This window comes from Oreochromis aureus, linkage group 11 (assembly GCF_013358895.1).
Source record: "Oreochromis aureus strain Israel breed Guangdong linkage group 11, ZZ_aureus, whole genome shotgun sequence".
Lineage (NCBI taxonomy): Eukaryota > Metazoa > Chordata > Actinopteri > Cichliformes > Cichlidae > Oreochromis > Oreochromis aureus.
In genome coordinates this window covers 20145650-20162046 of record NC_052952.1, presented here as the reverse complement: position 1 = coordinate 20162046, position 16397 = coordinate 20145650, and the positions used below count along the sequence as shown (strand labels likewise).

General features: G+C 41.1%; 2 protein-coding genes across 4 annotated transcripts in view; both read right to left on the bottom strand.

The window, feature by feature from the left end:
- The window catches only part of adam22 (ADAM metallopeptidase domain 22), a 69826-nt gene extending 64131 nt beyond the window's left edge, over positions 1-5695 (bottom strand). For both annotated transcript variants that reach the window (XM_031734042.2, XM_031734043.2), the window contains exons 1-3: positions 5364-5695; positions 4887-5053; positions 1486-1562 (exon numbers count right to left, since the gene is read on the bottom strand). In XM_031734042.2, the coding sequence (XP_031589902.1) occupies positions 1486-1562; positions 4887-5053; positions 5364-5460 (341 nt within the window). In that variant the 5' untranslated portion in view covers positions 5461-5695. The remainder of the gene's footprint in view (positions 1-1485; positions 1563-4886; positions 5054-5363) is intronic.
- A 2039-nt stretch (positions 5696-7734) lies between these two features.
- On the bottom strand, positions 7735-16219 carry dbf4 (DBF4 zinc finger). Of its 2 annotated transcripts, none has more exons than XM_031734138.2 (13): positions 15970-16219; positions 15653-15782; positions 15067-15227; positions 14044-14244; positions 13878-13928; positions 13732-13801; positions 13532-13608; positions 13381-13426; positions 13222-13267; positions 13006-13131; positions 12395-12509; positions 9360-9478; positions 7735-9213 (listed from the first exon to the last, which is right to left on the bottom strand). In XM_031734138.2, the coding sequence occupies exons 2-13, from the start codon at positions 15711-15713 to the stop codon at positions 8472-8474; spliced, it is 1815 nt and encodes a 604-aa protein (XP_031589998.1). In that variant the 5' UTR covers positions 15714-15782; positions 15970-16219; the 3' UTR covers positions 7735-8471. The 2 variants fall into 2 exon arrangements, with proteins under 2 accessions (XP_031589998.1, XP_039476166.1); XM_039620232.1 differs by having other exon boundaries at positions 16028-16219.
- Positions 16220-16397: the final 178 nt, after the last annotated feature.

Below are 16397 nucleotides of genomic sequence, written 5' to 3'. Positions count from 1 at the left end.
GTCTGGACCGGCTCTCCGAGATTCAGATTCTAAGGGGCATACCCCAACAGGTGATGCAGAAACTGATTGAAGCTGAGGGTGAGGAGACTCACCTGCCTCTAACTGGCTGCATCCGAATAATTTATCCTGCTAATAATGTGAACTCCCTTCTTCCAATATTGCTCTCAGCCCTAGAGGCCCTGAACCTTCCTAAACACCCCACTTTTATACTCATTTATCCATATGCATTCTTTTTTATAGCACTCCATGTTAATCTAATCATAAGAAGGCTGGATGCTGAGTCCTTTAGCGCTAAACCGGAGGATCTGACACCTTTCGTATCTCTCTCCACTCCTGCTGAAATCACTCTTGATGCACATGACTCCAACTGTGTCATGTTTACTTCCTGTTTTCACCGTTTTCCCTTCAAACTGCGAACCGCCTGTTCGTGTCATTATTGCGTTTTTCTCTTTTCACTTATTTCGTTACCTTTATAACATTGCCTGTATAGAGAAGGATAGCAGTCTGCATTAAACGGTGCAAACATACATGCATACATGTATGTGTGCACCCATAACCGGCCAACATGTCACGCAGGGAGGTGCAGGCTATCCTCTAAACCTGGGAATTCCTCTGATGTAACATTTTACTCAGCAAGAGAGTGACTTCCGCTGTGATGAGTAGGCAGCTTCACTGTATGCGCATGCCAAGTTCACAAGCTTTTGGGATAAATGAGACAAACATGGACTGTAAAAGTGGCAGACTGGAGCCAAAGCAAAACAAGAACGGGGAAAGGTTTAGAGAGGATGACACTAAAATGTGAAAGCTGTGGAAACAGAAGAAGAGCTGGAGAGAGAGAGAGAGAGGAGCTTACTTTCCATCAGCACAGCTGTGATCAATATTAGTGTCTGACAGGACTGTGCTCAAGCCTTTACTGTAAATCACTTCCTATTATGATGGAACCTCTATATCACACACATACACACACACACACATAACTGTATGCACTTATCCACAGAGCAGCCGCTGTGGTACAGTTATGTGCATTCCCTAAAACAGGTAATAAACAGCACTGCAGCACCACAGTGACCTACTTCACTTAAACACTCAAGTCATCACTAGTTTAATGTGCAACATGCGCTCGGGGGGATTCATGCTAAACAAGAACAAGAGGCACCGAGAAATACAAGTTTGACACCTGAAGCAGTTATTTCAACAAGCAAGCTCACACTACAGTGTTTTCCTGGAAAATGAGGCAACCTTTGCTTTCACAAGATGTATCCATGTCTCCAGTTTTGTTTTGTTTTTTTGCCTCTCCAACTTAGGGATGTGCTGGAACTGGACCAACAAAGAGAGAACATCCACGCCCAATGAAGAATCGCTAATTAACCTAAACCTGTCTTTAGACTGTGAGCGCAGCGCCCAGTAGAAACCCAGACAGGCACAGTGACATACAAGCACAGACAAACAAAGCCAGACAGACCGATTTAATAATGAAATACTCACTGATTCAGTTCCACATCCAAAATGAACTTCCGACCAAAAGCGTCAACTTGAAAGCTCGCTTGGGCCACATGGTTCACCTAAAAAAGACAGAGAAGAGAAGCTGCATACTGTTTCTAAAGTCCCCGTTATCACATGCATGGTCCAGTTCAGTATCATAGACATGGATAAGTCTCATCTACACTGATGGACGGCTGCGTTGTGTGTTTATAGTACCGATCAGCTGCAGGAATGAAGTAAGCCAAGTCATCAGAGTCTGCACACACACACCCTAACTGGTCACAGCAAATGCCTGCACCTCCCTGGTTCTGCCGGAGGTTTCTTCCTGCTAAAATTGAGTTTTTCCTTCTCTCTGTCACCAAGTGGTTGCTCACTGGGATCAGTTGTTTATTGGAGGGTTTTTTTCCAATTATTGTAGGGTCTTTACCTTACAATATAAAGCACCTTAAGGCAAATGTTGCTGTGATTTCATGCTATAGAAATACAGCTGAACAATAAAATTGAATTGAAGTGAATTAAGTTTACCATCAAAAAAAAAAAAAAAAAATCCTAACCCTACACTGACTCATTTAATGTTCCTTCACCGGTCATTGCTTCATCTCTAAGTGCATGAACTCTGTGTGATTGATGTGGCTGGAGGAGGGTCTGATTCATTCCAAGTCTTGGACACATGTTGTATGGGCTGTGCCCCCTGGGTCAATAATAACTCCCCACAGTAATTCCTTTAGGTCCAGTAAAGCCCCAGTGGAGACCTTAAGCATGGCTTGCCGTCTCCCTGAGGCTTGGGCCACAGGCTACCTGCTTTACAGACTGGACACTACATGACAACAAAGGAGAAAATGTGCATGTGTGTGTGTGTGTGTGGGTGGGTGTAGGCTGTCATTTCAGGAAGTGCCCCTGTGCTCACCCAAGGATAGCCTGATGTCCCCAGTGATCACAGACTCTATTGTCTGCAGGAGCGTGCCTGTGCCGGTCAATGCATATATGAGCAGTTAAGAGGTTGTGTGGGTGTGTGCAAGAGCATGTGCAAATGGCAATTCCACACTTTGATGAAATCTAATCTGGCAGATTGTATCCACCAGGGTAGGAGGTACCAGTAATTGTGGTTAATGAAAGCACATCCCAGCCTGACTTAGCAGGGCCAATATGAGGAGACCACTGGTGACTCCTCTCGCATTGATTTCTGAGTCATGGCGAGCCTGATTTTCCACTCGTGATTGTTCAAGAACAACTGTAAGCCTATCATTGCTCTGCAGAGAGGCAGGCAGGAAAACATGCAAACTGACACAGTTAGACTGATTTCACTGGAAGCGTTTGTTTTTTCACCAAAACAACAAGAGCACCTTGCTGAACTCCCCGCAGCTCATTCAGTGCTGTTTGTGTCTGCGACTTAAAAATAGGCGACGCGAGAGAAGCCTATAAATAACTCCATGTGTGTCGCACATTTTCAGAACTATCTGACAGATTTGTTTTTAGGCTGTTGATCTAAAAACAGCCAATAACTGATCAAACATTGCGCAAGTGACATCACGAGCATCAGCTCTCTGGAGATTAAAAGACTCGGAGCACAAATCAAATCTCCTCACCCTCCCACCCTCGATCATCTGCATTTGCAATGTACATTTTATGACTTTGATGCTTTAACTTGCTGCCTGTACGCAAGCTCTTTTATGACTATGAGTTGGCACAATATGATATCAGAGTAAAATAAACGCATCTCCTGGGCTGTAAACTCCAGAGAAGGAGAGTGACTCAGGAAATAATGAGGGTTTAGATCAAAATATGACATATTTTGAGCAAAATCTCTTGTGGAAAACTGTTGTGCTGCTCTGCAGAAACGCTACCTTTGAAATTCAGTTCACAGCAAGCCTGTGCCACAAACCTGCCGTGAGACTAGAATGAGCTTCAAAAGGAAAACATTAAAATGATATCTGACGGCAGATGGTTCAACTTAGCTTGTTTACCCAATGGGCTGCAGCTCAGGCTGAGGTGTGAGAGAGACAAAGGGTTAACACCTCCTTGCCTGATGCCATCTGTAGCCCTCTCCACTCGCTGAGCCCTGAGTAGGCTAGCCTTACTCAAGCCTAAGCCATACAAATTAAAAACACTTAACATGTTTGTACAATGCTAACTGACTCATTCCTTGAAAGGAACCCAGCAGACTGAACTGACTCAGGGAACACAGCTACACTGATTATGACTATTATTGCACTGTACTAGTCATGGTAGGCAGGCAAAGCCAAATGCCTCCAGGCTTTTCCGCAGCTGGTAGTTTTCAATAACAGCTCTCTGAATAATTTTCAAACATTAATAATTTTGTGGGTGATCATGTCCAAAGTGTAATCCAACCATAGTCTTTATTACCTGTAAGTCTACAGTGTGTCTCTTGGTTATTTGAAGGTGCTAACATCCAAAAACAGGGGCTGCTGCACGCAATCATATTACATAGCTGCAGATGCATTTAAATATTTATGTCTTTATTTAAGTAATTTGCTATTTTAGAGACCAGTCCTCTTTCAGAACAGCTTCCCTGTAGAGTAAATATTAAAATATTCACCTAGCCATGCCCAAGAGATCAGCTAACATCAGCAATATATCCATTCTTCATAAATATGAATAAACAACAGCTCCATTTAAAAAAAATAATGAGTCCTTAAAGTAGTTATCACAGTTTTATTATACAAAATATTGAACCGCCCATTTTAATTGCTGACAATAGAGTTTAATGCCCTCTAGTGGACAAAATAAACAACCCAACCCTTTTTCTAAATGACCCTAAAGACAGGCCAGAGCGCTTCTAAGACTAACTCAACAGTGATCACCCAGCCCGCAGAACATGCTGACACTGGTATACATGTGACAAGCCAAAGTTTGCTGATCATAGGCTCAATAAGAAAGCTTCTGGTCATTCGTTTTCATGTGTAAGGTGAAAAATGCTGCCTGGTGGGACATTAGGCAGCATTTTTGAGGTGGTAGGTGAGACAGCTGCTGAGACAACAACCCAGCTGGACGGACGAGATGCAAGCTAAAATATTAATTATCCGGTTTGACCAGGTGACATATAGTCGATCATTTTGAGTGGGGATAAATGAACTCAGAGGTCCTATTACTAATCTTAGTATTTTGAAGCATTTTATGGGTGTAGGTTGGGGCGTTTTTTTGCATCTTCTTTTGCCTATGACCCATATAGCACCTCCAGGCTGTGTCATTAGTGTGACCTGCTCCTGTTTAAATGTTGTCAGCGTCCTTTTCTGTATCCCTGCTTGCTAAATAATGATTACCCCCCCCCCCCAGTGAGGACATGTAGGGAGGGGTTGAATGGATAAAATAGAAAACTGTAAACACAGAGGCATCTTTCCACACTCGCACAGTCCACCCTCACAACACGAAAGCACCTTGTGTACCTGCGTGGAGTCGGAGCTGGCGGTGGCTTTAACCCTGGTGCTGAGCTCGTCCTGTGTGATCTGGCTGTGGTTGTGCCTGCTGTAGAGCAGGCGGACAGGCACCGTGTCCTCCTTCCCGACAAACCTGCCCGCATCACGAAGAGCCTTCAAGCTCGACAAGGCGTCTCCTGCACACAGAGAGAGAGAGAGAGAGAGAAAGGGGAAAACACCGACTTCATTACGCGCCCCGTTCCTCCGCGCGGAGATCAGCAGTGATAGAAACGCGCGGATCACAAACAGTTATGATTAAAATGTCGATGGTTTTCATTTCCTTTTCACACAGTGGAACAGCTGTGGGCTGCGTGCATGATTTTAAATGCAGGAAGCATGAAGCAGACGAGGCATTGATTAACAAATAAACACAGGCCCTTTGATAGTGATTTAACGCTTTGGCTGCGCAATAACAATTCATGCATCATCCAAAATAGCATCAGTTACCATCTCCGGCGTTAGGGCTGCTCTGGTGACCGACGTGCATCAATTCACAGACGCACAAAAGGGAAATCCACCATCGCGGGCGCATCAGCAGCACCATCTCCTCCGTCTCTCTCTCTCTCTTTCTGTGTGGCTGGAAATTAGAAACAATGCGGTATTCCAGGAGAGGACTCTCGGGGTCCTGCCTTCGCTAAGGGAGCCTGAAGCCGGGGCTGGTCGTCTGGTTTGTGCAGTGTCGCTGATGGGGGGCCATCGGGGGTGCTTAGGAGTCTGAACGCCGAGCGCGTTTGAGCGCACCGAAACCCCGCGGATCAGCAGCGCGGAGAATGCTGGAGGCGAGAGAGAGAAACAGAGAGGGAGGGAGGATGGGAGGGAGATCTAGGGACACCTCCTTAAAACACATCAGTGTTCGGCGGCTCACTGCAGAGACGCCTAATGCATAAATATGAGCGGAGGTTGGATGAGGAGAAAATGTGGGCTCGGCCTTCCGCCGACTGGACCTATGTGGTACGAGATAAAAGCTCCTCCATGTTAAATCGCTGCAGAAGCGCCATTCCTGCCCAGTCTTGCCTGTTGTTATCATAATGACTCACTCCATCATCTGCCAGGCCTCCAAAAAAGACACATCCTCCACCCCTCCCCAGGAAAAAAAAAAAACAAGAAAATGAGATAAAATTGTGCAATTTAGAGTAAATGACCATTTTGTCTCTCAAGTCAAGTGATATTTTCTTTTTGGTTAATGTTGCTTCTTCATCTTCCTTCAGAGATGAGTTGATCGGGTAAGTTTGGAGATCCCAAAGTCGGTTAATGTACAGTATGCATAGAAACACACTCCTCATTTATTTGTGCTCATTCAAAACAACCTATAAATATTTACCTACACTTGATAACTTCACACTCCAAAACTGAAGTTAATGCATGAGCCAGGATCCGTGACAAACCCATCACACCACAGCGGCCTTTTAGTGTGCGTGGTTTATCCTCTCACTTTCAATACATACCTGTAGACTGCTGCCAAGGATAACACTTGTTCCCATTTGTTTAGTTGAATCTATGAAAAATATCAAAGATAACAGTTTGACAGGAATAAAATTGTATTTTTGCACCAACGACATGACTGCCAAAAGGCTATTGGCTGTAAACTTGGTCCTTAAAAAATAGTGGAAACTGGACAAGTAACAAGTAGATATAAAAGTGCCAGGCCTTAAAAAAAACAAACAGCAAAATCTACAACAAGTGAACAGTATCTGAAACCCATGTTCCCATGAAATAGAAAGAAATAAGTCAAAGACCTGACACAGGACCTGAGAGATGTATTTGGGCCTACAGTTGATCTGCTGTTATCTGAAGCCTCATCAGAAATGGCCTCAGTGGAAGGGTGGCTGTCAGTCAAGAAGCCATTCTCAAGGAAGGAAAACAGGTGAAAAAGGCTGAGGTATGACAGATTATACAAGACCTGGACTGAAAATCAGTGGTAACAGATGTTGTGTAGTCATGAATTCAAAGTCAAAATTACTGGCTGTTCAGAAGAGGTTAGGAGAAAAGTACAACAGTGAGTGCCTACAGCCGTCTGTGAAACACGGTGGAGGCTCAGTCATGGTGTGGGGCTGAATTTCAGAGTGTGGTTTGGGGGATTTTGTCATATTTGATGAATCTTTGAAAACAGAAAAGTATCATCAGATTTTGATCCACCATGCAGTACCATCTGGAAAAGATCTGATTGACAACAGCTTATTTTATTACAGAAAAAGTCCTAATTTTTAAGTTCAGTAAACAGCAGTAGGAAATATTCAATATGTGTGCTCAGTGGGGCCTTACACACTTGAAAAATCAACGTTTTAGTGCCCTCTAATGGACAAACTATATATTTGTGCTACAGCTTAAATTTCCTTACATATAATATATGCTGTATTCCATTATTAGCCACTATTTATACTGGTATGCATGTAAGCCATATTGGTCAGATATCATGGTTTGTTAAGTATGATGATAAAACAGTGCTAACAGGATGCAACCAGCATGAAAGATGGCCATGTCAGGATTCAGCAAAGTCTTCAGTATCACTGTGCTGGTACCTCAGAACACATCAATGCTCATTTTCTTAATGCCAGTGGCGCAGACTCCCATTTGACCCAGCGCATCCATTTGAGAGTGGTGAGGGAGACATGGGCACTATGCTAATGCACTAAATGCAGGGAAAAGGAAGACGCTGAGCTAATGCATCAGGAGGAAGGGAATTAAAAAAAAAAAAAAAAAAGCATGGCGGGTCATAAAAAGTGCACTTAGGAAGAATTTTTAAAATGTCACACATAACACCAAATACCATGCAAACAACCTGCAGGTCATTCACATTACAACACACAGAACGAGACACTCACAGTACAACAGGCATTTATTTGAATTACACATCCACATCCTCATGTCTGAGAGGATTAAAGATAATTGTCATGACTGAAGCTGCCTTTTATCCATAAGCTGCTCTTTAAATTCTACAGTCAGTATTCATGGAAAGAAAATCATGTAAAATAATAATTCTTGCACCAATTTTTCATAGATTTTTTTTTTTTCCAAATGGCAATAAAACATAGCTGCTCTGACATTACTGTACCCCATCAGTGTCAAAATACTGGCATGTATTCACAATATTCTTTTACCATTTCAAGAGCGTTGCTCACTTCCTTTATTAAACACATGCCCGTTCACAGGAGAAGCAGGAAAGCTGCACAACAACACAAAGTCTTAAAGTCAAGTCAGATGCAGACTGAGCAAAAGGGACTTAGAGCTAACGCTAAGCTGGCACTACATTTCATGTACTCAGCAGACTACTCTGGTCAAAGAAATGTTTTGACTAAATATCTTTGATTTCAAGTACATTACCATATAACTGGGGCTATATGGTTAGAAATAACAATAACAATATTACTAGGGCCACTCTAAGTTTTACAATATATAATACTCTGTAAACAAAATGTTAAAAATCACCATCATCTGATTGAAGGGGGAGAGCTGATGCATTTCTTATGAAACACAAAAGCCAGGACATCTTAAATCTAACAGCCTGTGTAGTCCAGGACACAGGAATTCAAGCTAATCCCTTTAGCTTGTCTATTTCTAGTCTTCGAATCCGTGAAACTCCACGTCCATGTCATCACTGGACTGGAAAAGCTTCAATAAAGAGTTATCAGAAACATCGCAAGGGTCTACATGTTCGACATTTGTGTCCAATTTTCGTCTTTTGTGCTTGTAAACTTTAATCCTCCTCTGAACTTTCTGGACTGGAGAACAGCTTTCTGTAGGAAGGCATCCTTCTTTCTTTCCAGAGTCATTTTTTCCAGTCACTTTCTTATCAGACTCTTGTTCATTTTCAATAAAACTGAGGCTTTTTGAGGCCAAATTATTCTGTATGTTCATATTATCAACGTGCAAAGTTGAGCTGTTTATGTCCTCGTGAGGTATCTGGTCCAGCAAGTCATCCTGGCAATCTCTGGTGGGCAAAGAGGGAAGAAATTCACCTCTTGATGGGGCAAACTGAGGACTTTGAGGTCGATTAGACTTTTGGGTGCGGGAAGTGTGTGAATTCTGTCTGCACACCCGTTTACGTTCAAGCAATTTGTGCCTGGATCTGTCTGAGTGAGTGTAACAGTTCCTCTGGTCGCCCTCTCTGCGAATCAATTCAGCAGAGGCAGGCACGGATGCGATTTTTATATCCTGTCTGGAATTTAATCCTTCGTTCACATCAACAGTCCAGGGCGCCTCTTCTTGAACAGTCTCTGAAGGATCTCCCTTTGGCCTTAGTTCAGGTTTTCTACAAGGTCCAGGAGCAATCAGAACAGAGGAAACACTGCACTTTGGTCTAATGGGAATCAAAGACAAAAAAAACAAACAAGAAACAAAACCTTTAATTAGCTAAATGGGATAAAAATATTAAGGAAAATTTTTTTTCAAGAGATTTAAATGGGGGTTTTTTTTTGACAAATTTTGCTTAAAAACAAAAATTACCTTTTGAGTTTAGCTCCTTTAATGTGCATGAAGTTGTGGTTCAAGGTTGAAATCAATCTGTCCACCAGCAAGTACTCATCACTCTTAGAGAAAGCCCTGTGACTCTCACTCTGCAGATGCTGAACAAAAGATACACAGTTAAATATTGGAGAATTACCACGGTCCATCCAAGGCCAGTGAGCCTCTATGGCACAAACACCTACATACAAAAAGAGGCATTTGAAGCTCCTGCCACATAACTGTTCACAGCAAATAAGAGCAATTTACTGAGCGACCCATTAGAGCAAAGCTGACAATGAGCAGTTTTTCCATGATTGTGTTAAACACCAGAGAACAACGATGAGGGACTGGAAATAGATATATGAGCAGATAGGTTTGGTTAGTTTTCTTCTCAGTTAAATGATTGATTTGACACAATTTTTCTTTAATACATTTCTATCCATGCAAGCAACACTGTGCTTAACTGGAGTGAAAGTGGTTCATTCTCAACCACATAATCTGCATTAATGTAACTAAAGTAACACATCTAAAGTTGTAAATCTGCTTTTTTCCATATACACTACATATATCACCCAAAACAAAAACTTAATAATGTTTTCAAGTTTATCAGTTGCTGAGTTTAATTTTGTTTCATATTATGTCACATGATGTTAGTAAATGCCAACAAAGAAAAATACCACACATCTGCTAGCTAAGCAAATAAAGAGCCTTATATCAGATAATTACTGCAGCAATTAAAACATTTAACCTTAACTGATGTTCTGAGTAACCTCTTAAAAAAGCTGGAGTCAGAAGACACAGCCCATCATCGTGGAGAAGATATTACTCTGTTTCAGAAGGTCAAATTATTCAAGAAGTTTATTGTCATGTACACGGCAAAACACAAATGGTTACGCAGAGCAATGAAATTCTTACTTTGCAGGTTCCCACAATAAGTAAAACAGTGCTTTGTAGCACTTGTAGCTTATGTGTGGGTGTAATCAGAATTACACCCACACATTAGCCTGCATGAAGCTAAGCAAACAACTAAGGAGGATGCTGAAACTATTGAAACTGGGTGAATAACTGTCTGACAAAGTGGTCACCAAAACAATAATAAAAGTCTTGAATAATCCTGAGATCACTTAAAGATTTGGTAAAATCAAATCATTAAAAAAATCTATATTTTATAGCACAAGTAAGAGCATTTGCACACATACAGTGCAAAGAGAACTCAAGGGATTGAGACTAAACAGCTCAACAGCCGAGCTAAACAACAACCATTTATCATAGAGGTCATCCTGAAAATCTCTACAGTTTGCAAAAGGAGCATAAATATTGAAGCAATTTTAAAAAAAAAAAATCTTATAAAAAGGGTCTTATGACCAGATTTACCCTGTTCCAGACAAATGACTTTAAAAGATCCTAGTGAAAAAGTAATGATAAATAGAAAAACAAAACAAAAATGTTTTTCTCTTGATTCGAGATATTGGATGAGCTTATCAAAGGATAGCAGATGGTGTCATGAAAGTTAAAGGCAGTCCATCGAAATATTAAGAGTGCGACTTTGGACTTTTTGACTGGGAAGTGTAATTAAACAAGGATAATATGTTGTGGGTCCAGTATATATGAATGTGGGTAAAAATCATAAAGCAATAAAGCTCTGCTCATTACTTCAGTGATACCTGTACCAACTGTTAGTTCAGCATGAGGACTCTCAACATAACCACTATTTTAATTTTGGCCCAATTCAAATAGTTCAGCCTCTTAGCATCCACTAGGGTTGGGTTCAGGTTTTGGTTTTTTGCCATGTGCCATATAAGAAATATGGGACATGTCGCAGGGCTAACACACAGGCACAGACAACCATTCGCACTCACATTCACACCTGCATTCACACCTATGGGCAATTTAGAGTTATCAATTAACCTATCCCCACGAAGGCCATGTCCACACTAATATGTTTTCGTTTGAAAACGCATCTTTTTCTCTCTGTTTTGGCCTTCTGTCTACAGTAAGATAGCGTTTTTGGTCAAGGAAAATGCAGCGTTTTGAAAACGCTCTCCAAAACGGATACATTTGAAAAACCCCGTTTTTGCGTTGCAGTGTGGACAGCGAACCTGGAGCCTTTTTGAAAACGATGACACATTTTAGTCATGTGATACAGTCATGTGACCAATTAAACTAAAATAGCGGAGGGCATTACACAGCAGTTGTTTTGTTTTCTCTCAATTTTGACAGCCCTATTAAATTACTGATTAATATCAGTCTGTACATGCTCCACATGGCTTTTCTTCAAATTCTTTAATTCTCACTCGCTTTTGCAACTTTGTACTTTTGTGTTACTCGCAGCAACAACTCCACCTCATTGTTAGTTCATTTAAAAAACTCGGTGCTTTTTCTCAACATTTTGCAGCGATGTTTCAAAGAGCCGGAGAGTAAATAAATGGCGGACAGACATGAGGCAGGTCGAATTGTCTTGCGTTTCACACATGCACAGTAGTGGAACGAAAGTGTTTTCGGCCGTTTCAATGTGGATGAACAACTCTGTGAAAATGAATGAAAACGATAGTGTGGACGCGGAGCATTTTCAGACTTATACGCCATATTCAAATTTATCTGGGCTAGTGTAGACGTAGCCTAACTGCATGTCTTTGGACTGTGGGAGGAATCTGGAGTACCCAGAGAGAACCCACGCAAACATGTGGGGAACATGCAAACTCCACACAGAAAGACACCGGTCTGATGGTGGATTTGAATCAGGACCATCTTGCTGTGAGGCAACAGTGCCAACCACCGTGTTTAGCATTTAAAATGGATTTTGCCATTAGAGTTTTTCAGTCAAAGATTCTCCGTTTTGTTTCCAAAAACGGGTTTAAATGAAAATTCGTGGATGTTAACCAAACCCAAATCATACCCCCTCATACCAGATCATTCACCAGGGATTATTTATCTCTTAGCATCTGCACAAAGACGGAAGTTCTCACACTTAGAAATAGCAGGATTGTAAACACACTGTGTGTGCACTGTGCTGTGTGACAGTGTTACAAACTTACCATCGTCAGCTGGTTGTATTTGATCATACAGCACTCGCAGTAGCCGCCTCGTTTCTTTTCTCTGTTCTTCTTTCGTCCATGAGCTCTCTCCTCACTGACTGAGGCTTTCACACCTCTGTTTCCAGATCACCCCAGAGGATGAGCAAATGAAGCAAATGAAAAAAAAAGTTTAGTATTTTGAAAAATTCTTCATGAGGGGATTTAAGACGTTTTGAGCAGCTCCAGCAGTACCATTTACAATTGCATGGTTCAGAACTTTTCAGACCCAGAGCTATGATCAGAGATAGCCTTACACCTATCATGGGCATGACTGTCATGATATTTTCAGGCTTTTAAGAATTTCCTTGATAATTTTCCAGGGTCAAATGATTAAAATACCAGACTTGCCATGACATTCATGCCCATGATAACCTGATATTAGTTTTTTATGAATATACATAAGACACATGGGGAAACTGTGTCGGCACTCCATAGCATATTTAAAATGATCAAGCAGCATTCGGTATAAAATTGGTGGGGCTCAAGTGGCGAGAGAATTTTTTTTTTTTTAAAAACAAGGGGGCAAAATGCACAGTTTACAAATAAAAGTTAGAAGCAACACAGCACCATACCTTTGTCCCCGCTGTTTGTTTGCAGGAGGATCCTTCTCCTCAGGACAGAACGGACTACAGGGAGCAGTGGTTTTCAGGTTGAACTCAGGCATGTCTGACATTGTGAGGTAGATTGGACGGTAGTGCCTGACAAAAGAGAAGGAAAGCATTTTAAAAATCACAGGAACAATTTCATGACAGCAGGTGGATGCTGGGTTTTTCTGATTGACTTCTTACCTACTTGAATCCTCAACCTTGATGAAAGGTTTACCAATCCGCCCGCCTGGAATACAAAACATAGATCGTTTATTAGCAAAGCAAGAAGAATACCAGCCTGAAAAGGCCGACTTAAATATACCAGTAAAGCTAAGTAATTTGTTGGGGGGGGGGGTCTACCTTTGCATTTCTCTAGGCCTTGCTTTGCTGCAGAATCAGCTTTGTCCTGTTAGAAACGACAGAAAAAAGTGAACACTTCCAATGTTATACAAATAACTTAATATAAAGTTGGACTATTTTTCCTACTATACACTGGAAATTCTTAACTTACACATAATTTGGCCACAGTGGCTGCAGGAACTGAGCTTTTGATGATCTTTTTTTTCTTATGAACATATGCTCTTAAATCTGGAATTGGCACAAATAAATTTAGAAAAATCACAGATGGCAACGCAGAATGAACTTAATTTCATACAAAGAAGAAAAATTACTTCAACTAAAACAGATACCACACACACACACAAAACATACCATCTACATATAGGATTTTCACACCCCACTCCAGGGCATTTGACAGGATCTTGTTTACTTGAATCCTTTCCTAAAAACAAACAAGTGTGTATTAGCAGAGCAATTAAAAGCCCTCAGTAAATATCATTCATGTTGACAAAACAAACCTGCTCTTTCACTACTCTCTCCACCAGAGACTTCCCTCGGCTTGTAACAAACTGCAAAACAACAACAGATAATGCAAAAAATATCAATAACTAGAAAAATGATCTACAGGTTCAGAGAAGAAGTGAGATCAATCCCGGTAAAACAGACACATCATGATGAACTCACCGTGTCGGTTTGTCCTTGAGATCTGCTCTTGATGTCGCCATGGCTGCCAGGCCGGTGTGGGTTTGAGCAAGGATACGGCGAACTCGGTCCAGAGTCTGGGCTAGGAACAGGAGAGTCCTGTCTGAGGCAGTTCACATATCTAGCCTCCCGCTTGTTAGATACCAGATACTTGATGTCCTTACTGAAGAACTTCTCCACAGTCTGAGCGAAAAGATAAACAAGATAAAATGTTTTGAGAAAAACTCAAGAATAATTATTTGTCTATTCAATTCACAGAGTAACCATGTCCCAGAGCCTTTAAAAATATATTACTGAATGTCTGGTCATGTTTGTAACCTGACTGACATTTTCTAGTCATACTACTTCTGAGTGAAATGCATTCAGTTTTGGCTTATTTCTCCAGTAAGTACTGGAGTATTTGGTTGGACCTCAGGCTTTATTTTTTCATTACATTAATTCAACAAACTCCTGCAAACATTCAGAGAGTTTGGTCAATATTGACATGAAGGCATCACACAGTTGCTGCAGATTTATCAGCTTCACATCCGTGATGAAAAACCTTTTCCACCATGTCAAAAAGGTGGTTTATTGGATTGAGATTTTGGTGACTGTGGAGCCCATTTGAGTACAGTGAACTCACTGTCATGTTCAAGAAATCAAATGTAGATGATTTGAGCTTTGTGACTAGGCATGTTACCCTGCTGAAAGCAGAAGATGGGTACAATTTGGACATAAAGAGATGGACATGGTCAGCAAGAAGACTCGGGTCCCAACGTGTGCCAAGAAAATACCCCATATCCTTACACCACCAACAACAACCTAACTCACTGGATATTTTCTCCTTGTGTGAGAAAATCCCGTTAGATCAGCAGTTTCTGAAATACTCAGACCAGCCTGTCTGATTAGATATTTGCATGAACGATTAGGTGTACGCAGCTTCATAGTTCATATGTTAAGCTTGCACAAAAGCAGTGTGACAAAATGCAAGTTTCAGCCAATGAATGTAACCAAATAATGTCTCACCCCTCCAAGCTGTTTGATGTCACTCTCTAAGGTTTCTGCGGCTCTGTTTGATGGCAGGTCCAGGTAAAACACTTTTCCAGCAAAAGGCTTGACTTGTGTGGGAACTGATGTACGTTTCGCCTGACTCAGCGTCACCTTGTCACTAGTATGTCCACCTTTTCCTGAATAACAGTATAGCACAAGAAGAAGACTTAAATGTTAAACCATTTTACAAGTGAGTTTTACAGCAAGTTTTCCAGACACGGATTAAACATAAACAAAAAGAGAGATTGAATTAAGATCTCCAATGACAAACTTGACGCTTAAAGCACGTTTTATATCAAGTTTATCCTTACTTGAATTAGAAGCTAAGTAAATAAACGAGCCTATATCATCTGTTTTAACATTCAAGTCAATCTGGTTCAATAGAGATTATTTTTAAGTAAATTAACAATCAAAAAACTTCACAAAAGATCCATTAGCGTTACATTCGTGCGTTACGGTGTTAGCTGTTCGCTAGTTTGGTTAAAACTACGTTTTAAATTTTAAATGCAAAACACGGAAAAACTCGCGGCTGGTGTAACACGGAAATAAACGCTACAGGTACCTTGCCAGCTGGGTCCCGGGTGCCTCTGACTGCGTTTTGTCTTCATTTTATTCTCTTTCATCGAGAAAAGGCTGCTTTTCTTATCCTCCCGTCTTGAGTTAACATACTCCACAAAGGCCTCGTCAGTCCTCTGTGTGTAAACAAAAGAAAACGCACATTTAAAAAAATTAGACGCAAAATGCAAGGAAACAATCATCTATTACATAGTAATACGTAAACAAAATGTAACATTAACATTACATTAACATTATCTGAGGCAATGCTCGCTGTCCCCATGTTAATCAATTTTAATGGTCTTAAATGTAAACTTAACGTACGTTCACAGCCTCCCTCCCCAGCGGACACACAGCTTCGCCGATTAGCCTCTTTGCTCACATTTTTATGCAAGTAAATGTCGAAAAACGTCCCTAAACGTCTGTCGGCAGATTTATTTTCCACAGAATATCCACGGTTATACGGTTTTACAGCTCCTCATCCAGAACTAATAAACTTTAACAATGCCGTTTGCTTCCTTCACCTCCCTTTCCCGCTTTAAATCCGGTGTCGGAGACGGTATATGTTGCCATGTTTGACGCTTTCCAACTTCGTAACCATTTCCACGTTAAAATGCGCTATGTTATTGAGTTAGTTTTTAAATTGAACAAATGTAATATTATTTATCTGAAGCTTTGTCTTTTATGAACGTTACAGCCGTCCTATTATCGATAGCTTCAAAAACAGAGGTGTTGATATCAAACGGAATACT